This window comes from Tympanuchus pallidicinctus, unplaced genomic scaffold, assembly GCF_026119805.1.
Source record: "Tympanuchus pallidicinctus isolate F22 unplaced genomic scaffold, pur_lepc_1.0 scaffold28, whole genome shotgun sequence".
NCBI classification, from domain to species: domain Eukaryota; kingdom Metazoa; phylum Chordata; class Aves; order Galliformes; family Phasianidae; genus Tympanuchus; species Tympanuchus pallidicinctus.
This window is the reverse complement of record NW_026294745.1, coordinates 1,342,910-1,364,539: the sequence shown is the minus strand read 5'-3', so window position 1 is coordinate 1,364,539 and position 21,630 is coordinate 1,342,910. Positions and strand designations below refer to the sequence as shown.

Below are 21,630 nucleotides of genomic sequence, written 5' to 3'. Positions count from 1 at the left end.
ACGTATAAAAATGTAGCTATTATATATGTAATGCCCACCCCCGTTCAGTAGCGAAATGAAGAACATTTCATTTATCTGTACATACATGTACATAATACCAAAAGCACACATATACTACATGTATAATGCATGTACATACCCTGTATATACACAATACACATGTATATATATGCAGCTAATGATGAAAAGCTCCTTATTTTATTTCAGTATGTAGGTGGATCCCAAGAAATGCGAGTCGCCCACGCTTCCCCTTGCTTTGGATTACATATTTCCTAGGTCTGTGCAACTCAGTGTGTCTGTGTACATTTCAGACAAAGACCTACACGGACACTTCAACACTGGGAAAACAAGGATGGTGTGATGTGAAGGTCAAATATTGTTTTTCCTAACTAGCTGCTCGGTGTTTTCCTAACTCCTGCTGCGTGTTTCCAAATATCAGCCTGCTACAGTCCAGATCAACTTTTGATGCGTGCTTTTGCCTCTGGTGTCTAAACTATTCTGCTGACCCCCACATTTCAGGCGTTGCAGAGTTTGTGGGTTGCAACAGCCGTTTGTCAGACAGAAGAGCAGGTGGACAAAGTCACAAGGCTGATCTGGAGACGTAGGGGTAGACATCCTGTTTGGAGGGAGGTGATGACGCAGAGTCAGGTGTTTTCTTAGTGTCATGTTTTATTTACAAAACGTGCAGTGTGAGGATCAGCAAAACACACACTGCAGGTAGGCAGCTCCCTGGAGCTCGGGGCTTTCTGCACAGCCCAGGCTTTGCTCAGCAGGGACTCTGCCACATGTAGAAACCCAAAGAAGCCTCGTCCCTGGACAAGAGCAGTCAGATGCCTTCAGAAGGCTCTCTGCACTCCCCATCACCACTGCACCCTGTGCGTGGGAGCCTTGGTCCCCACTGAGCTGAGTGCTTCCATCTCAGCAGCTGCCTTCTGTCTGAAACCTCCCACCAAAGGAAACTGCTGGCAATGATGACAAGTCCATTGCAAGTTTGTTAAAATCACATTTTTGATAAAAAAAAATGTTAAAGGATTCTGCTTGGAGAACCATGAGAGAAATGTAATTTGCTATTCCTTCCCTCCTACCTTTCTTTTTTTTTTTTTGGTCAAAGTTGACATGCTTCACGGGTTTCTGCTGAAAGGTATTGTTGCATGGAAAAATCTGCAGTTGGTAAGTTTTGGAAGGTTCACACTGCCAAAAATAGTGCCAATACAAACATCCTAAGTCACTTTGTTCTGATGTTGCAGTGACCACAGTAAGACTTTCCCTGCTGTAGCTATTTGCATTATGAAAACACAGCAGCTTCCACCCTATCAGTGAATTTCATATATGAATCCAACCTTTAAAGCCAAATCAGGAACCAGAGCCATTTGGAGACGCTGCTGATTGGCGCATCCCTCCCCTGTTGAGCATCAGCGTGGTGGAGATGTGCTTCTTTACTTAGAAAAAGGGAAGAAATTGAGCTAATGTAGACTTTGTCCTACTTTTAGAGGAGAGCAGGCGCAGCAGATCAGTGACACGGCTTTGGCAAGGAGCAGCCCCGTTTCTCCTCTTTGGTCAGGAGTCTCCATGCTCTGCCAAAGCCTGAGTTTCATAACCAGATTGAAATCTTTCAGCAAGGCTCAGCTGAGCCATTCTTGGAGGGGAAAGGGAAAAATGTACATAGTACTCAGCAGTGTTTTTTTCAGCCCTTTTTCAGATGTTTCATGGTGGGGTGAACACCAGGTGCAAAGGGAAAGGTGGTGGAACTGTGTATCAGAGGGGCTAAGAGGGACAATTTGTGTAGCTTCAGCTATGTGAGGCTTAAAGAATGTGCTGCAAGAAGCTGGGCTGGGACGTGGCTTTCTTCACTTCTTCTGGTTTTACCCCCACAGAACTCTGCTTCATGGATGAGCTGCTTCTCTAATTAAAACTGACAAGAAAGGAGGGCCAGGAGAGCTGCCAGGGGAGCAGGAAAGTGAAAATGAGATGAAATCTGCTGATCTGCTCCTGGTCAAACAGCGACTGTGCCTCTGCAGACCCTGGTGGGAGATGCACCACTGAGCATGTGATGCAGGAGCAAGGGAGAGATGCCCAATGCTCCATGAGTACCCTGGATCCCATGGGGATTTTGAAATGTGGATGCAATATATGGGCTATCTGAGGTGCAGGTGCTTGCGGGCATGTGCACCGAAGTGTCCCCATGCTTGAGACAAATGTCAAGCATCAAGAAGGCAATGACTTCTCTGCTCCACTTTTTGTTCCCCTCGTTGACCTGAAAATCCTGAGCAACCCCACTGCCTGCTGTCCAGCACCTGGATTTTCTGCTTACCATACATCATCTGAAAAGTGGTCTGCTGTAGAGGTGGCTGCCACATGTGCTTATTTATTTGTTTCTGTTCTCACCTCCTCCTTCCTGCTCGCTGTGTGCAAGGCTGGCAGATTTTCAGGAGCTGGGCTGCTGTTACGTAAAGTTGTGCTAAAATCTGTACAAAAGGATTTGGAAGAAAGTATGGCTGTAGCCAGCTTTCATCCCTGGATGCCCTTTGGGTCTGTCCACACGGCTTGGACTTCCCAGGGCATCCACTGCTGCCAGCATGCCTTGGGAGCAGGTGGAAGGAGGAACACATTCTCGGCTGTGACATTCAGTGGGACAACTGCTAGGGTGCCTGCACAGCATCTCCCAGGTTCCTGAAAGTGTGGCTGGAGCTCAAGCCTGGGTAATTAATGGTGATTATCCATCTGAGAGAGTAGGCAATGACTGAGTTCATTCATTTGAAATCCTCAGCCTGAGCTGTGCTGAGACATGGTCCCATTGCACCCTTGTAGCAAGTGGCCCTGAGTGGCCCTGGATGACATGAGGGACACCAGGGACCTCCACAGCATAGGCACCCTGAGCTGGGCAGAGCCCAGGCACACTTTGGTGAGGGTGTGTGGGCTCAGCACAGCAGGAAGGAGAAACCCTTGCAGCTCACAGGACAGCAGGATGGTAAATGCTTCTATACTGATGTAGGCCAAGGAGCAACGAGACCCAAATCAGAAAAATTAATCTGCAGAGTAAGAGGAGCCTTGGAAATTTGCCACTGTTGTTCCAGTCTCTGCTCTTCAGGAGCTCAATTTTCCCCTTCTTTCCCTCGTGTTTTATACTCTGTGTGGTTTTTTGTTTTAAAAGCAGATGCCTTGTTTGCAATGAGAGCACACTGCATGTTTGTAGAGTGGGGAAAGCTCAGCTGTGTGCCTATGAGCAGTGTAGAGCTGCAATGGGGTGAGTCTGAAGGGCTTGCCTCACAACAAGGGGCTGAGGGCACAGGCAGTCTGTTTCTTCCTTTGGAAAACAAGAAAAAGTAACACAGGAAAGTGGTCACCCTGCAGCCAGGACAGTTTTGGTTGATCAAGGATGTGTTTAGGGTTCAAATATATCATTAAATCTTGTTGTCAAATTCATATTCTTCCAGGGGATGATCTCCAGGGCTTTGAGTTTATTATGCGTGGGGTCTGTAGAATTCAGTGTGCTTTTTTGGGATGTTATTGAACCTCTTCTCCTATGAATCTCTCCATGGGGTCCATGGGATGCTCCCCAAGTGTATCTTCCCAACTTGAACCATGAGCACTCGGAGAAGGTGCAGATCCTCCAGAGGGGGGAAACCCTGTGGGGTCAGCTGAGCCCCATGCACCCACACCCTACACCATCCCCTCCCCAACGCAACATGGGCATGTGGCGATGGGTTGATGGTTGGATTTGATGATCTCAAAGATCTTTTCCAACCTTAAAGATTCTATGATTCTATGTCCTTGACTGTTTTGCTCCTGGTAGCATGTAGGTCGAAAGAGAGCCTCAGGGACCTGGCAGCTGACGTTCATCTTTGGGTTGGAATCCATGCGTCAGGCTTTCTGGAGGCAATAGAAATGCTGGTGAGACTGACCGCCTTTTGTGCAGCTTCAATTGAACATCTTTCTCAGTGTGGGATAGATGCCAGAGCTTTCCCCCCCCTCCCCCCTCTCTCCAGAAAGAAACAGTACAGTTTTATTTAGATATATATAGAAAAAGTCCCACCTGGCTCTTTGGAAAGGCTTCAGCTGGAACGTAGCAGCTCCCTATTCTTTTGTTAAGAAGTAAGCTGTGTTTTTCAGCTGTGATTTGGCACATGGGTGACACACTCAGCAAGGTCGGGGCCTGTGGCTGAGAACCCAGTGCTGTCCCTGTGGGGCTCAGTTCATCAAGGCAATGGGCACCATCTCCTCTGCTGTCTTTCTTTCTGTGACGATTTACATCCTGTAAATATGGGATGCTCTGATAGCTCTACTGCCACACAGGGCAGTGAAGACCTTCCCAGCTAGAAGGTCTTCACTCCGGGACTCAAAGCCCTGCGTTCAGCCTTTCACCCCATGCAGTGGAACTGAGCTAAGTGCAAGGCAAAGGGACGCTTTTGAACCCACAACTCTGTTCTCACACTCCCCATATGGTTTTGCCTACTTGTGTTGGTCCATGGAGGAAGAGAAGCTCCTGCAGCTCTTCTCCCCTTGTTTGTTTGCTCTCATTAATGTGGCCCATTTCACATGTGTTCTCTGCTTTTAATGGTAGAACCATTCAGGATGTGGGGTGTCCCCTGGGTGTAGCAGGAACACGAGGCTGCAGCCAGCTCCTTTCAAGCACAGACTTTAAATGCTGTGCCATTAAGCATGTGATTAATGAATGCTCTTCTGTTTCACTTGTTTGACGATGACATTTGGCAATGTGACTGAAATGTAACCTCCCAGGCTGGAGGTACTCATGCACCCAAATGGGCTGGAGGTGTATTTTTAGTAAAGGAGCATTCTCAGCTCCAGATCTGGAGTTTTTGGGCATTTCCTCTTCCCCCTCTGGCACTGCAGACTGTAGCAAAGCTTGAGTAAGCTCCAATTTATCTGAGATATGAAATAATGCATTGGAAAAGCGTATGGCTGGGTGTAAGACCCTGGAATTTCCCTCCAGCAGGTCTGTGTTTAACTCACTGACAGCAGAGAAAGGGGATGTGCGCAGGGACGAGTGTGTGTGACAATGGGGGACATTCTCAAGGCACAAGACTGGAGTGGAAGATCCAGAGGGGACCAGACAGGCTGTCAGCAGTACTGAGCATCAGGTACTGTGCAGCCTTAGGGTTGGAATTCTCCTGCCTGGAGCACAAAGCCCCAGTTCTGATGTGAAAATCTGTGCCATGCTATGCCTTTCCCTGGTGCCACAGGCCTTCTGCATTTACCCATGTGAATCCACCAGGATGCAGAGCCCTGGGCTGGTATTTGCACGGTGATGCTCTCCTGCCCAGAAGGTCATCCCCACACACAGCTTTGGGGACACTGCTTTTTCCATAGGGATAGGCAGAATGCATTGTAGAGGTGGAGATGCTATCAACCTCCTCCTGGGGATTTCGGAACCCATTGGGCAATTTTTGCAATCCAAAGAGGAATTTCCACCAGCAAGGATGCATCCAGTTTCTTCTCTCCTTTCCTATGCAGGAGCGAAAGTTTGGCAATGGGAATGGAGTTGGAGACTCACTAATTGCTGGAGAGATGGCACACCATGTGGCTTCGCCACTGCCAATGAGTGCTGGGTAAAATATTTTTCTAGCACAGAGAAAGGAGAGAGAGGGCTCTGTGCAGAGCTGGGGAGCACAGGAGGGTTTGTAGAAGCAGTGCAAGTGGAGCCTGGTAAATTATAAAATGCCACACTTGAGGGCTGTTATATAACATCTCTTTACAGAACCCAGCAGCTAAATATAAAACCGAGTTACATTTTGGGCTGGTACGAAATGATGCTACCGAATGTGTTGTGTGGGAAGCACTGCTCAGCACGGTGAGGAAAGGAGAAGGATTCTGGGGCCCAGGGCTCACTCTCAGCCTCTGTCACCTGTTTTCTCCTGTTTCATGTTTATGTCCCATGTCTCAGTGTCCCTGTCTGTAAACCAGGTAAAATAAAACCCCCATTTCTTTGCAGCTGCGTTGTCAAGATTAATTCATGTTCACAAAGTGACCTAAGAAACGATAGAATCCTGCACAGACTATCATTATCCCAATGTAAGCTTGGCATCGAATATCAGCAGGCCTGATCCCCTCCCACCCTAAAGGAGAACAGTATGTGTCAGTGTCACCAAGAGGAAATTTCCAGCCACTGTTCATAACAAAAAAAAACCAACCCGGAGAGCAAAGCTTTGTCAGGCTGAGCTGCTTCATTTTCCTTGAGGAATGTCACCTCCCCGTTAGCTCTGAGCAGAGCTATCTGCTCCCACACAGTCAGCTCAGTGCTGGAGTGCAGGCGGTTGGAAGGCTCCTCCTGTCCCAGTGGTGATGGTGACACTTGGGCTGTGTCTCTCCACGCTGCCACTGTGCTGGAAGGATGCTCCCTCCTGTGTCTGGTACCCATGAAACACCAGGAATCATGCAGACTCATCTTCCTCTCTCTGAGCAGAAGGCGGAATAAATTCTGGTCCCTCTTGGTTCTACACCAGAACTGGTACCACACCCCAAGCCCAGCACAAGGAAGAGCAGCTCCTGACCCAACATCAAGAGATCAGCACCAGCTTGAGTCCGGAGCATGGCAATAAAATGCTGACATGGGCCACACTGGGGCTTTTTGGGAAGTGGAAATCCAGATGAAGAAGCAAGTTGAATATTAGGAAAAAGTTCTTCTCCAGAAGGGTATTAATGCAGTGGCACAGACTGCCCAGGGAGATGGTAAGGTCACCATCCCTGGAGGTGTTCAAGAACAGTGGAGATGTGGCATTGAGGGTCATGGTAAGTGATGGGGTGGAGGTGGATTGGACTTGCTGATCTCAACAGTCTTTTCCAGCCTTCATCATTCTATTATTCTATTATTCTATGAATGACAGGTTGGGGTTCTTATGTTTGATGGGAGATGGGAGTGGATAAGATTTGCCACGAAGCAGTAGCATAGCAAACATGCTGTCTTCCAATGCAGCTCCTGGCCATGCAGCTTACTTTGAACTCATCCCATCGAGTATGCTAACTCAGAGCTCAACACCCTGCAGGAATCACTGTAACTCCACTTTGATTAGTGTCACCTCTACATTTCCTTGGGAGCCACTCCAGATTTGAACTGTGAAAAAAATATACAGCCTGAACTCCTGGGATTTGTTTTTAAAGCTTTCATTTAATTAAACTCTTGAGTAGCAACTGTCTGTTACCAAAATGGTGTCCCTTGTAATGCCTTGGATGTATGGCATAGGGCATGGAGCAGTGGAGGGGAGACAGCCAATGGCTTCAAGCTTGTAAAAGATCATTGCTAAGTGAGTGGCAATAAACAGCAAAACCAGCCAGCTTGTACAAATGGCAAAGGGACCAGCGTGTTCAGAACAATGAGTTCCTGCTCCAGGGAAGGGCCGAGGAGCCAGAGGCAGGCTGGGAAAGTGGCTATTCTCAGCACGCAGCACTCTGAGACTCTGCTCAGAAAAATGGAAGGGCCAGGAGTGAATAATTACTGGGAGACATGTCCTAAATCTGCATAGTGCACTTACTGCCTTGTCTCCATTTAAAGGAGATTTCACATCGCCAAGTCAGAAGTAGAGCCAGTGCACATACACAGTTTCCTTCCTCATGCTGAAGTTGCCATCAGGTTTGCCCAGGGTCCCCACGCTTCTGCCGTAAAGCCACGATCTGGGACACAGAAAGAGCTCCCAGAGATCTGATTCTGTCCATAAAAGCACTGTGTGAGCGGGAGCAGGGTGCAGATCCTCCAGGCAGAATCCCTCTGTCCTGCAATCCTTGGTGCTCCCAGAGCCATTTCCTCCCACACCCGTGCCATACTCAACAATGGCCTTCATTTAAAAATAAAGTGGCCTTCATTTAATTTGGGAAGAAAAAGTTAAATAAGATAAACCGTGTGCAGATGGTACAGAACAATCATACAGCAGTTTAATTAATTGCCTTTAAATGTTATTTCAAACTAGTTTCCCTGGGTGACGTTACGTAGACAAATTCTGAGTTGCCCAGAGCCACTTCCTGAGTGCGTTCAGCTAATGAGGTGTTCTTATCACAAACACTGCATGGGACAGCAATCAGCAATGATTAATTGGAAATAAATCTTCCAAAGCAGAGTTTCAGGGCTATTGCACTGGGCGTTCCATCCCTGAGCCAGGCTGCATCCTGCTTTGGTTTTGGGTTGTAAAATGGCCGCATCCGTCTGAAACAGTTCAATGTGATGCAGGTTTGACCTAAGCCAGAGAAATTTTCAGAGGCCTTTAATTGCTTTCAGACAGAGCAGGATCTGGCAGTGTGTCCACAGCTATTTCAATTCCATGTTTCCCCCTCGCAGCCTTGGAGCAGTAATTCAGCACAAGCAGAGACATCAGTAAGCCAGAAGAGATGAGGGAGCAAACCCCTGCTTTTAGGCTTTGCTGAAGGGCTGAACCTGCAATAGAGTTTCGCTTTCCCAAAGTCAAGTCTCAGAGAACCCAACTCCATAACAGCCCTTTAAAAAACACTAAGTGGTGCCACAAAGGAGCCAATTCGCTGCTGGAAGCCACATTTCTCTCGATGTCAGCAATTCAGAAGAAACCCATCTGCAGGAAATGATGATGACTGTTTCCTTGGAGTGATGAGCAATTCCAGCTGTGCAGCCAGCAGCCAGCTCTCCCCTCACTTAACAGCAATTACCCTTCAAATCTGGAATCACATGCCCATGCAGAGACATCTCCATCCCATCCTGCTGCCATTGCAGCCTGGAAAGACCTCCTGAGAGGTGAAAGCCACTGCACTGTTTTGTCTTTTCTAACGATGGAGAAGTGCTCGTTATTTTCACACTGTAAACTATCAGCATGAAAAATGCACTTTTAGAGTGCCTGGCGTATTTGGCTCCTGCTTTTTTCTGTTCTGAGTGTTAATTAAGAAAAATAATACCAGATGTTTGTGCCATTGTTTCAGATGCTCAAACAACACCTTGAACACCTCCAAGGACGGTGATTCCACCACTTCCCCGGGCAGCCTTGCCAGTGCCTGTTTGGCAATGATGCACCATGTGTGGCTGAATTCAGTCTGTTCTGTCTGGTTTTGTCTTCAGACCTTGGGCTGAGCTGACAGTTCCCCATCACTGCTTCTCACCAGCATCTTCCCAGTCCTCCCAGTGGTGCTGCCGGAGCTGATGGGAGATTGGTTATGATTTAATCCAGGCTTTTAGAGGGGGGGAAAAGAGAAAGTTTTGACAGTTCCATATATAGCTCTCTGACTCACCGATTTCATGTGTCAAACACCAAAGACGGGTTAAGTAGAATTAAGTTCTGGATTTGTTATAAATAGGGATTAAATAACATGAATATATTACATTTGCATGAAAATGCGGGCCTGATTCTCCAGCTTACCCCAGAGATTTTCACTGACATTTGGGGAACACTCACAGGTGGGTGAGGTCAGATGAGACCCATCCTAGTCTGACTGCTCCTTCAGCCACTTTTTAACTAGCCCAGGTGAAATAAAGAAATCTGTGTAAATATTGCTGAACTCGGGGAGGATTTACACTGGCTGCACAACTCAGAATATGGCCTCTAGAATAGTTTAAGCAGTTTTAATTAGACCCCAAATCTTCAGCTGAAGAAATAATTTCTCCATGTCAGTCAGTGCTAAACGTGTCTATTGAGTCAGGGAAGGTGGGTTAAAGTGAAAAAGCTCCAAAACTTACTTTTTTTCCTATTTCTTCTAGAAGATTACTGGATTCAGTTGTAACAGATGATCCTATCCTGCTCTGATTGCCATTCTGCTCAGCTGAAGGTCCACCAGACAATGAAGCCACACTCACTCAAAGCAGTCTGACAGTGGAGCATTGTTTGGGTGAAAACAGTTCCCTTTAGTAAAATAAATGCTTCTACAGTGAGTGTGACAGACACGGACTCTACCAAATCAGACTCCTCCTCAATAGTTTAATTTACTCACTTGTCCATAACTGAACAATTGATGCATGGAGAAGAAACACAAAGATGAATAAATGGAGTGTTTTGAAGCTGGACTAGTCCAAGCCTAGGGAAAGCAGCCACAATCTGCTCTCTTCCACGAAAGTCATTTCCAATGAAATGCATCCACAGATCCTATCTGGAAGTAGCCTGGGAGTTGTTGGCTGGCTTGTTAGCTCATCAAAGTCTCCAGGATAATGAGGAGGCACCATCTCAAGAGCCACGAGCCGCTTAGGGATTTTGCTTGTTGCCTTGAACTATCCATATGGACGCAGTTGTGCAAAGCGAGATGTGGACACCTTTTGCTCATCCTCATCCCGGAGCTGAGTGAGCTACACCAGGGCTGCAGAACCCAGAATTGCTCAGCAACCTCCAACATTATCTTGTGCTTCTTTCCCTGGGGATCTCTGGATAGAATCAAAGTCTGCAGACAGAAATGGGAATGGGTACCATGTGGGTTTAAACCTGGTGTGCACACACCACCAGGAGGATGTCACAGCACAGGCTTTGGTGATGTTTTCAGGGGTGGTTTCCAAATCATAACTCTTGGTGTGGTTCCCATACAGTCCCCATCTGTGTTGTGGTGCAGAGATGCTGCCATAGCAACCAGCCCAGCACCAGTTTTTTGATGCCCAGGACCGGGTTCCAGGAGGCCAAGGGCCAGCCGTTGGCCCTCCCCACTCCATTCTGGGTCTCATCTTTCCTACACTTCCCACTGGAAACGAGATTTTCCTTAGGAAAGCAGCAGCCCCATTGCCTTGCCAGAGAGGAACGGCAATATCCTGCAGCAGGGTAAGCACTGACAGCAGTGTCAGGGGGACAGGGAGACACCCATGGATGCTGGAGGTTGCAGGATCAGCCTTTGTGCCCTCCTCAGCTGGAGCTCTGTGGGGTGAAGCATTCCCTGCAGAAATCATGTCCACGTACAACTGTTCCAATGCGCTCCCCTGAGGCTCTGGCTGCTGGTGTGAGGGGGCCTGGCCTTGCTGGGATTTCTATGGAAACCCAGGTACCAAGCAGGATGGAAGAGCTGGAACCATCTGTTCTCCCCCCTACTTATAAACTCAGTGAGAGGAGAGCGTTTGGTGATGACATCACAACAAATGCTCTCCTTTTATTCATCATGCTGCCATCTGTGACAGATACCTCATGTGCCAAGCACGCAAGTAGGTGCTCAGGGCAGGGCAGGATGGTGCAGCCTTGACCTCTGTGCCAGCACCACTGCAACTTCGTCACCAGACTTCATTTCTCCCCTTTGAAAACAGGTGGTTCCCAGGAAGGCTCCCTCCTCTCACCCTGAGGTCTCTGCAGAGCAAACAGTGAAGTTAGACAGGAAAAATGAAGAACTCAAAGGTAAAAACCAATTAAATATTCCAGCTCGGACTTCTCAGTGGAGTCAGAACCCAACCTGCAGAGCTAAATTCTATGGTATGATCTGGACAGGACCAGACTTCCTGCCTCTGCCTCTTAGCAAGCTGCTGGGTGACTGTAGGGGCTGATCTCATCCTCTGCATCAGGCATGGGGCCATACCCTGAGATTTGGATGCTGTGGGAGACCAATACATCAGTTGTTGGCACTGGTCAAGGCCAACACCTTGCTCTGTGGTGTTGCAAGGAGAGAATTCATGGCTTGTTTCCCTGGCTCAGTGTTTGGCATACTGATGGGTACTTAGGTGGCAGTGGAGGGTTGGAGACTGTGATGAGTAGATGGGTATGTGTTAAAAGACTGAAGGTGGGGATGGCTTTAACCCTGAGTCCAAATGAACCATTGCTTGTATTTTCTAAAGTTACCAAACTTTCCCTTTCTGCAGCAGCTGAGAGGGTCCAGTTCAATGCACACACCGTCAGACTTCCCTGTGACAGAAAGGCAAATACAGGTGGAGTTCTACAGGCTGCAGAAACAGCTCCAGATAGCTGTGGAGAAGAGAAAATCTTTTGGTGCCAGCATGAGACAACAAATGCAAACTCAGGAGTGAGTACAGCTTCACTAGGCTCCATGGGCTCGGAAAGTCCCTTCTTGCGGACCTCAGCAGTGAAGTGGGACAAAAACCTATCCCAGCCCTGCAAGAGGGATGTGCTTCATGTCATTTGTCATTCTACCTCTGCAGGAAAGAAATCCAGTCACTGAAGCAAGAACACCAAGAGGTGTCATTACTGCTGAGCAAGATCAGGTCCCTGAGAAACGCGATTCGCGATGACAGAAACTGCAAGGAGCTGAAATGCCTTCTGCAGACCAAGGATCAGTATGATTGTCTGATTAGAGATAGAAAAGCCCTGGTGTCTGAGCTGGACAATGAGGTGAGAACATCTGAACCACTCTCTGGCTCAGCATGGTACAGCAGAGCAGAGACATGTGTGACTGGCAGCTGCTAGAGGTGCTGCAGAGCTGTCCATTAATGGGAGCCTCATAGCTGGGTTGACTTTGTTAGGACCTCAGGATCTCCTGGCTTTCATAACACTTCCACCAGCCTCAGAGTTCTCTAACTACCTCATGCTTCTTGTGGATTTATTTCCACTATCAGCTGCTCTGTTCTGTCAAACATTTTCTTTCACTCATTTATGGAGTCTGTGCTAGGATTGCTATGAAAAAAATCCATCCTCACTGCCTGTTCACCCTACACAGAGTGCTGCTGAGTTCAACACCTACTGAATTTCCCTCCAGATGCAGCTGCTTTTCCCTGGTGATGTGAAAATAAAGAAATTTCTCATTACAGTTTATGTTTCTGAGTGTGCAGAATGGGATCCTTTCGGATCAAAGATGCTTCAATAGCCGTGAGCTCATTAGGGACACAGTTGCTGTAGTGCAGGTCAACAAAGGGTATTTTCTTTGGTTGAGCGTTCTGACAAAAATCCAGACTGTAGGGGTGGAGATTATACTTTGTTTTTCTTTTTTTAATCCTCTCTGTACAGATCCTAGAGCTGCAAAAGAAGGTTGAAAGGCAAAATGTGATAACAAAGAAAGTGAAGCAAGCAAACTGCAGCAAATGGCTGCAAAACCAGACTCAGACACTGGAATTGCATCTGAACAACGTAAGCAAACATTTTGCAGAGTTTCAGGGCCAAGCTGTGGCCCGTACAAAATGCTTTTTAATCAGTAGTAGGGTGACAGTGCAGATGCATTTGGTTTTTACAAGCTGTACAAAGGACTCAGCTTGTTCCCTCACTGCTCCCAGAGTACCTGAAAAACTCCTTCAAGTTTGGTGACCCAAATGCAGCACTTGTTCCGTGCCAAGAGGCCTGAAGGTGTGCACCTGTTTTGTGATAAAACTGAGCTGCCCAGAGCCACTTTACCTTGGGCAATGCCAACATCAGGTCTCTGTCATGACAAGCCTGGCTCACTGGTGCCTCACATGATTTGCAATGAGAACAGGGCAGGTCCTATATCTCATCTCTTTCTCTGTGTTTGTCCTAGCCCTGATTGATGCCTTTCAGCAGAGATTCTGTACCAACCAAAGCTGTTTTACTTCCCTCTCCCCAGGTCACCGTGCGTTTTGATACCATCCTGACCACCAATAATAAGCTCCAAGAAGAGATCGAAAGCCTTCGAATTCAGAAAGCCACTTTGGATAACTTTTACTCAAAGCTCCATAAGCACCTGGCCCAGCAGAAAAGGAGGATGGACACTGCCATAGAGCAGGCCACGCAGGCACACAAGCAGCGGTATGTGGCTCACTGAGTCTTCAGCAGTTCAGCATTGAGGGCAATTTCAGTGATTGCTGTCAATGTGAAGAGAAACTAATTATAATTCCTGAGAGAGGATTCACTGTTCTGCCCAGGGCTGGGTGCTATCTAAAGGTTGGATGCCTGGTCCCTGAACAGACTGGTACTTCTAGAGCGTCACTTATTTCACCCATCCCAGATATTGCTCATGATGGGATGAATTGCCCCATGGAGCTGTCTCTGCTCTGAGTCCCACCTGAGCTTACACAAGAACTTGGAGCAGAGGCCAGCTCTGGTCCTATAGAGTCTGCTTACAAGAATACAAATCCCTCTACCCGCACTTCTTTCCACCTATGCATGATGCAACTCTCTGTGTTCAGGGTAGAGTGCCTGGCAAGGATTGCAGCCATGAATGAAAGGCACAGACAAAACACTGCCCAGTACAACATTGAGCTGCAGGAACGAGAACGGATCCGTGAGCAGGAGAACAAGCTGAAAACCTTTGTGCTTGCCAAATATACAGATCGCTCTGAAATGGAGGAACAGGCCAAAAAGAAGGAAGGTATCACATACAAGAAGTCTCCTGCAGCTGAGGCTGCAAAACAGGAGTCTGCAAGGCCAGCAAGGAAGCTACTTGCAGCAGTTTGGAGCACTGCAACCCAAAGACACCAGGGCTAGGAGCACTGTTTGTCTTGGAGTGCCCTTGGTGCAGAAAAAGGGAAGGGGAAGCAGGGAAGTGATTCCTATGTGCACCTATGGCTCCTTAAGTCCTGCTGTATTTGCCCCCCATGCAGACTGTGGCCTCCTTGCTAATCTCTAGGCAGTACTGTGTTTGTTCTGATCCAAGTTCCCCATCTCCCCACTCATAGGCAGAGGCTCTTCCAGCAGAGATACACATATCTCAGCCTCTCTGTCTTCTCCTCCAGCCTTGAAGGCAGCCCAGCGCATGAAGCGAAGCCAAGGGGAAAGCTTTGAGAGCCGGGAGGTGACATACAAGAGACTGCTGGAGCTGGCAGAGAATGGGAATATCGACCAGCTCGTGGATGGTTTCATTGAAAAGGAGGGGAAGAATTTTGCCTACTTCAGCTACGCCACAGAGCTGAACAGTGAGATGGAGAAGCTGCAGCAGAGGATCAAGAACCTCCAGGTTTGTTGCAGTCCTGCTCCCAGGCTCTCCATACCTACTGCAGAAAACACATCAGGGTCAGGGTTGTTTTTTACTCCTCCACGTGACCGGCATTGCTGCCTACACCAGGTTCTGACTTACAGACCATCTTAGATGAAAGCGAAGGGCAGCCAAAAGTACAGCTCCCAGATGCAGAGAAGTGCCTGCTCAAAGCTAAAAGCGTCCCAATGCTGCCACCGTGTTTCCAGCAAAAATATTGCACGAGAAGGCGCTCAGGGAGAGTTAAGAGCTGCCTCAGCCCTGTGCGGAGCTGGCTGGAATAAGAAAGGCTGCCTGTTGAGGAGTGGTCCCCAGGGGGGTCAGCTGGGGCGCCCCTGCTCCCAGGGCACAGGGATGATCCCCGGGCTCAGCACATCTATTGGACAGGCAGCCACTGTCCCCTCCATGCGCTTTTGTTTGCACAGAATGAAATCGCTTTCTTCACAACTGACCAGGAGAACACAGAGACCAGCAGCCTTCATGTCCTGAAGGAATTAGAGGTAGGATGGCTGGGATTTCCAACTGCAGAGATAGCAGGTGCTGATCTATCATAGTGTACAGAATGATTGGGTTGGAAGGGACCTCAAACCCCCCAGCCCCAACCCTGCCATGTGCAGGTTGCCCCCTACCAGCTCAGGCTGCCCAGGGCCCATCCATGGCCTTGGACACCTCCAGGGGTAGGGCACCCACAGCTCCTCACTATCTTGTCAGTGAAAGTCTGGTCTTGACAACGCTGCTCTGGCAAGTGACTGAACAAGCTCTGAAAATGGGTAGAAATGGGCTCTCTGTCTCAGATTTTGATGGCAGCAGATCTCCTGCCAGCCCTGGTTTTTCAAAGCCTGTGGGTCTTCTCTGTAACATGGAGAGTGTGTGAGATCTCCTTCACAGATTGTTTTGCCCCCACAACCTCTCCGGGGATATTTCCAGTTTCTAAACTGGAAACAGCCTGCACTGGGGTGGGAGGAAAAAGCAGAGAGCAGTTGCGACACCTCTCAGAACTTTTGCTGATAGGAAGAGCTCAGTCAAAACACCAAGAAAGCCAATGACTATGAAGACAGATGCAAAGAAAGCAGCAAAGTCCTTGGCCAGCTCAAATCTGCCATTGAGGTCCTGTTCAAAGAGAACAACTGTGATGCTACAAAGATCAGAGAGCAACTTGGAGACAAGGGGCAGATCACAGACTTGAATCTGATGCAATATTTAGGTGAGTTGTGGTTCTGTGCCTCTCTGTCTCCCTTCCCCTTGCTCTTTTTCATTTTCATCCTTTTTTTTTTTTTTGTCTCCCTGAGACCCATTTCACCCTTGAGGAAAGTGAAATTCAGATGCCAAATTCCACGCAAACTCATGAGCTAACCTGACTATATACACATCTCCAAGCCCCATCTTGGCTCTGGACACAGGGCCCAACCTGGGGACCTCATCCCTGAGGAGACCATCCATCTGATGGCACCACCTGAGGGTGGCGGGCACTGTGCTCCTTCTTATGCAGGTCTAGTGGAGAAGAAGACCAGCGAGCTGCTGCTGATGGAGTCGATCCTGCTCTACACAGAGGCTGATGGCTCACTAACAGCCCAGTCCTTTGACAACCCTCTGCTGGGTGGTACCAAGCTCCTACATGGCATGGATCGTGCCCACCTCTGCCCACCACCTCCCGCCCTGCTAGGTGCCATTGATGCTGCTGATGCCTGTGAGTGGGTAACGATTAGAGAGATCAATATGATGGGGAAAGGTATTTCACCAAAGGTGTAACAATGGAAAGATCAGCATGATAGAAAGGTGCTATAAAGGAAGAAGACTGCTTACCCATATCAGAAGATTCCAGGTTTGCAGGGGAAAGTTTCGACCAAGGAGGGATCTCTAGAAAGAGATCCTTCCCCAGTGCCAGTCAGCCTTTAAATGAGGTCCAAGGGAGGTGCAGCCAAGCTCCACCCCTTCCAATTATACAGATGAATTAACTTCATCTGTGCTCCCAGAGCTGACCGGGTCCTTTCCCCAGTTGCTCAATCAGTGCTTCAAGCTGTGATTCAACAGTTCCCATACAGAGCATATGAGGGGGGAAGGAGGGACTGTGCCCTTACCATCAGCCCATTTGCAATGTTCTTCTGGCTCCCTGCTGGGTATGGCAGCTGTGTGATGAGGTGTGAGGGGGTGGCTGTTTTGTTTTGCAGTTGAGGCACCGCTGGACCACGCACAGCTGCGTGAGCTGCTTCTCCCAAAATACGAGCAAGGCAGTGCTGTCAGAGCGGACAAGAAGGGGAGGAACGACATCAAGGCATGACAGCCTGGTGGTGCCGAGTTAAATAAACAGACCTGTCCTCAAATCTCTGTGCCTCTGCAGTGCCCAACCCAACTGTTGTTCCGTCTACTGGAAGGAGCTCTGTAGGTCGTATTTTGGCATGGCTTTGCCATGGTCTGGCACAGTGCCCTTCCAGCTGTCAACACACCACACCATATCAGTGCATCCAGCCAACCTCAAGCACTGCTCACACACAGCAGTTGGATTTCCTCTTACCAAAATGCACTTTATTGTGTGTTGCTGCTGTTCTGGGTTGTTATCCCCATGAAGAACAGCTCTGCACCTCCAGTGAGAGAGGGACAAAGGGAACCTACAGTGTGACCCACATGGAGATGATCCCACAGTGCTAAACCCCAGTGTTGAATCCATGGGTTAGTCCTTCTCCTCTCCATGTGTGATGACGTGGACGAGGTTTTTGTAGTCAAGGTTGCCAGAGACGTCTGGAGGGAAGGCAGCAAACATCTGATCGATCTGCAGGAAAGAGCCGTGGTGAAAAGGGCACACAGGAAGGGTTTGGGGCTTGGCCAGGAGCTGGGGCTCAGGGCTCAGCCTGGTTTGCACAAGCTTTAGTGCACCTGCAGATCCAAGAGAATAAAGGGGGGTGAAGAATCACAGAATATCCCAAGTTGGAAGGGACCCATAAAGTTCACTGAGTCCAGCTCCAGGCCCCATCTCTCTTGTGCCCTGCTCAGCAAAACTGCTGTGAGGTGAGAGGCGGCCAGTGGGGCTCTGGTGGGATACCATTTCTTGGTTTCTTGGGAATACATTTTTGCCTGCTCTGCCATTCCCTTTTAAATAGGAAACTGAGACCCCAAGCTGATCACTGTGAGAGACAAGAGGACCCAGCACCAAAGCAGCAGGTTCAACCCATAGGAATGGGCAGGGATGGAGGGTGGGGGCAGGAGCACATACCTCTTCCTGGGAAAACCTCTCACCCTGCGTCATCAGCATTTCTTTGATGCTGCAAATGAGAGAGCGTGGTGGGTACTGGGGGGGCCTCAACGCAAACCCTCCCTCCCCTCAAACTCCCCTGCACTCACTAGGCAGATTTCAGCCCTTTGCCCTCTGGATCAAACACCTTGAACGCATTCAGGATCGTCTCCTCCGGATCAGCGCCTGTGGGCAGCACATCCATGACCATTGGAAGCAGCAGAAGAAGCAGCCAGGAGGAGCCTCCTGCTTCCCACAACCCCCTTACGAAATACAGTGGGATTTAGAGGGCGAGGGGATTCTGCCTGAATGCTGACCCCCCTCGTCCCTCCCATTTTGGCCACCTTGTGTGTCGACACGGAAAGGAGCAGATGTAGGGTTGTGGTGTGCCCACAGAGCAGGCTGTGTCACCTCCTCCCTGGCATCCAGTGCATATCTAATCTTTTGTGTGTATTTATAGAGCTCCAGGCAGAGGCCCTTGGGGCTGTGAGGCCTCCAGGAGATCTGCGGGGAGGCTGCATGCCTCAGCTTGCGTAAGTGATAAGGGATGCAGCTGGGTCACAGTCACACAGGGCACTGCAGGATCTCCTGTCCCCTCTTTTTGTGGGGACAGCAGCATCATGGCAGGATGCTTGTCTTGAATGGCTGGGGCACAGAGATTTGCTCCTACTCAGCTTTGCTTAGACAACCTCTGACCCGTTTTTGGGCTCTGCACACCATGATCAACACTACCTGCATTTCCTCTGCTCCCCCCTGAACATCTGCAGGCACTTGGGGTCTCATCCTTAGGGATTGGAAGCCCCAGGAGCTGAGTGGCTTCCCCAAATGGGACAGGACACAGTGGTGGTGTGAGGTGAGCACCTGCCAAGCCCACCCCTGCTCCCCAGGTTCCCTCATACCCTTGAGTTTCTCCCCAAACATGGTGAGGAACACAGTGAAGTTGATTGGGCCAGGTGCCTCCTTGATCATCTCATCAATCTCCTCGTTTTTCACATTCAGGCGCCCTAAGAAAGAGCAGCGTTGGGTGAATGTCACAACCAGCTGCAAACTTGAGAAACTGAGCTGTGCTGCTTCGTTCCTCTGCCTCACTGTCCTAGGGATTAGCTTGATCTTCAGAAGATATTTTTGGGCAAAAATAGCAGTACTATGAGTATCCTGGACCTGGTGACAAGGTCTTTGTTGTAATGATGAGGACAGTGGGAGACCTGGCTGTAATGGGTGAAATGAACAGATCTGAATGCCTGCATCCTTTCACCTAAGTAAAAGGTAAAAGGCCCATTACCAGTTGGTGTTGGCCTCAGTGATGAGAGAGCCCAGCTGTGGCTTCACAGTTTCCTATGATTCCCATAAATCCTCCCAGTGCCCATAAACTCAGGGATGCTGCAGGATGGGAACATCCAGGTGCTTATTAAAGAGAGAACAAAGGGAACACTTGGCTCTGGGTAACCCAGGTGCAGGTTCTGTCTAGTACCTACATGGTCAAACACCAACTGCTCTGTGAGTTGCTCTGATTCACCACACTAACAAAAATGATTTGGGGTCAGGTTTTCAGCAAAACACGCATAAGATGCACTTAACCACTAGGGCTTGGCTAAATGAGGGCTCACAGCTGGTTTTGCACTTAGTTGGTCTAATATGGTCAGAGCTGCTTGTAAGGAGAGGCTCCTAAATGGGGGCTCACCGAGTGCAGCAAATGTATCTCTGAGATCCGCCTTGTCGATGAAGCCGTCTCGGTTCTGATCCATGATAGTGAATGCCTGGAAGCAGAGGAGGAAGGCAGGGAGCACAGGGAGAGTCAACAGCCTTTGCAAAAGCTTCTGTACCCCTCACCCATGCCCCTCATCCTATGGCAGCCCAAGCCCAAAGTTGTGCCTTGCCCAAAGCCCTCTCACACCAAGATGAGATCAAACTGGGGGGATAACTCGAGCCTCCAACCATGGGAGCAAGCTCACAGGATGCTTTGAGGCAGCTCCATATTTAACAGTGTCACTGAGCTGTTATTCTCACTTTTAAAATAAAACAACTCAAAAAATGGGCACTTTGCCTCTTATTGCAAGCCAACTGTCATCGTTCTCAAAGCACTGAGGAAAGAGCTGAAGGTCACATTGCATCAGGGGCCATTCCGTTGCTTCTACGCAATCCACCTACCTCTTTGAATTCCTGGATCTGGGCCTGCTCAAACATGGAGAAGACATTGGAATTCGCACCTTCAATCCTCTTCTTGGCTTTCTTGGGTGCCTGCGGGGTTCAAGTATGTAGCACTCACTTACTGTCTTTTTATGGCGTGGAATAAAAGCATTGAACCACCCTGTGCTTAGTCATAAGTCCTTCATGGCAGTGCTTAGCAATAAGTCCTTCATGGCAGCGTGGGGCTGGTGCCTGGTGATTCCCCACGTGCTGCTCTGGCCCGTGGGCACGTGCAGCACTCTGAGCTGCTGAGGAGCATTCAGATTTCTGCTCTGAGTACAGATCTGTCTTCGCTTTCCTGACGAATTTGGCCAAAGTTCGGAGCAGAAAGGAGCTGGATTTCCAATTTCTGCTTTCTCAGCTGTGGTGGATAAAGCAGTTGAGCCCAGGCTGAGATCTGCTCAGCCTCAGGAGCACGCTGCTGGCATTACACATAGGGCTGTGGTCGTTGGATGTCTCCTCATTGCTCTGAGCCTCTCACTAATAGCAAAGTGCTAATTATTGTATTTGCATATTTTAAAAAATGCCATCTCCTTGCACTGAGGTTTGAATCAACCAGAAACGCCCTCACTTTTGGTGAGCTGCACATCCATGCAGCTTTTTCCCTTCCAAAAATTAGGATTCTACCAAGAGAAAACACAGCAGGAGGGCTTTAGGGACAGAATTGCCCTTCCCCTAGCTGCACGGGGGAAGGGAAAAGAAAAAGACAGTACTTGCCCCCAAACAGCCTCTCTGCCAGGAAGTTCTACAGAGTGCTACCAACATAAGAGACACCTCTCTGCCCTCACTTGTCCTTGCAGGAGGCTTTACATCTGCTTACCCCAGTATAGGGCTTACCCATGCTTACCCCCTCGGCCGTCAGACCCCGCAGCTTCCCTCACTCTCTGCCCATTAACGCCATCCCAATAAGAACACAGTGCACAAACTCTGCCTGTTCCCATTGTGGCTTCCAGCACTCACCATGGCTTCGCAGAGGTGCTGGTGGTGCTGCAGGAGGAATCTCAGAGGCAGTCCCTCTTCTCCCCTGGTCTGAAACAATAAATACACCCCATTCCAGGCTAAAAATAGCCCCATGCCCACTTTTGGCTGTAATAGGTAAACCAGCCACCCCCAACCCTCTTGTCTCTGACTTTCTCCTCCTCTAATCTGCAGCAAGCTTGCTGTTGTCACTGGTGGATGTGACATGTGAGACAGAGGCTTTCAAGGTTAGCAGCACACCAGGAGGCCCAGCAGCTCCCACGAGCTGCCACTTGAGAGGGCAGAGGCTGTGCTCTTTCCCTCTGCAGGGCTGCTGTGGGGTTATCTGGCCCAGCACTGTGCCCCCAAATCACGGTGCAGTGCCTCCCTTCTGCTGCAGGGTGGAAATGCCCCCTCATTCTTCATAATAAAGAAGCTGCCTTATATTCACTCACAACCAAGGGACAAGGATGTTTTTCCAAGCATCTCTAGGACCTACTGCATCTTCTGAATGGGAAAACTGG

The 21,630-nt window shown here is 49.0% G+C and overlaps 2 protein-coding genes across 2 annotated transcripts; one reads left to right on the top strand and one right to left on the bottom strand.

Annotated features, from left to right (window-relative positions):
* The first annotated feature begins 11,249 nt into the window (after positions 1 to 11,249).
* On the top strand, positions 11,250 to 17,094 carry CCDC63 (coiled-coil domain containing 63). Its single transcript, XM_052690809.1, has 11 exons — positions 11,250 to 11,264; positions 11,723 to 11,883; positions 12,020 to 12,209; positions 12,822 to 12,941; positions 13,390 to 13,571; positions 13,952 to 14,133; positions 14,498 to 14,718; positions 15,162 to 15,236; positions 15,748 to 15,940; positions 16,226 to 16,423; positions 16,905 to 17,094. Exons 1-11 carry the CDS (start codon positions 11,250 to 11,252, stop codon positions 17,012 to 17,014), a joined length of 1,647 nt encoding a protein of 548 aa, XP_052546769.1. The 3' UTR covers positions 17,015 to 17,094.
* Positions 17,095 to 17,232: 138 nt separating this feature from the next.
* On the bottom strand, positions 17,233 to 21,243 carry MYL2 (myosin light chain 2). Its single transcript, XM_052691161.1, has 7 exons — positions 21,110 to 21,243; positions 20,111 to 20,200; positions 19,644 to 19,719; positions 18,862 to 18,966; positions 18,073 to 18,148; positions 17,945 to 17,993; positions 17,233 to 17,503 (listed from the first exon to the last, which is right to left on the bottom strand). Exons 1-7 carry the CDS (start codon positions 21,221 to 21,223, stop codon positions 17,405 to 17,407), a joined length of 609 nt encoding a protein of 202 aa, XP_052547121.1. The 5' UTR covers positions 21,224 to 21,243; the 3' UTR covers positions 17,233 to 17,404.
* Between the last annotated feature and the right edge of the window lie 387 nt (positions 21,244 to 21,630).

Bases quoted from the DNA above. Each gene is read 5' to 3' on its own strand.
- CCDC63 (XM_052690809.1), top strand. The intron at 15,941-16,225 runs GTGAGTTGTGGT...CTTCTTATGCAG, and splicing joins GAATCTGATGCAATATTTAG to GTCTAGTGGAGAAGAAGACC. The intron at 16,424-16,904 runs GTGAGTGGGTAA...TTTGTTTTGCAG, and splicing joins CATTGATGCTGCTGATGCCT to TTGAGGCACCGCTGGACCAC.
- MYL2 (XM_052691161.1), bottom strand. From the start codon at position 21,223: ATGGGGCTATTTTTAGCCTGGAATGGGGTGTATTTATTGTTTCAGACC. The intron at 20,201-21,109 runs GTGAGTGCTGGA...TGAACCCCGCAG, and splicing joins AGCACCTCTGCGAAGCCATG to GCACCCAAGAAAGCCAAGAA. The intron at 17,504-17,944 runs GTATGTGCTCCT...TCTTTCCTGCAG, and splicing joins AGAGGTTTTCCCAGGAAGAG to ATCGATCAGATGTTTGCTGC.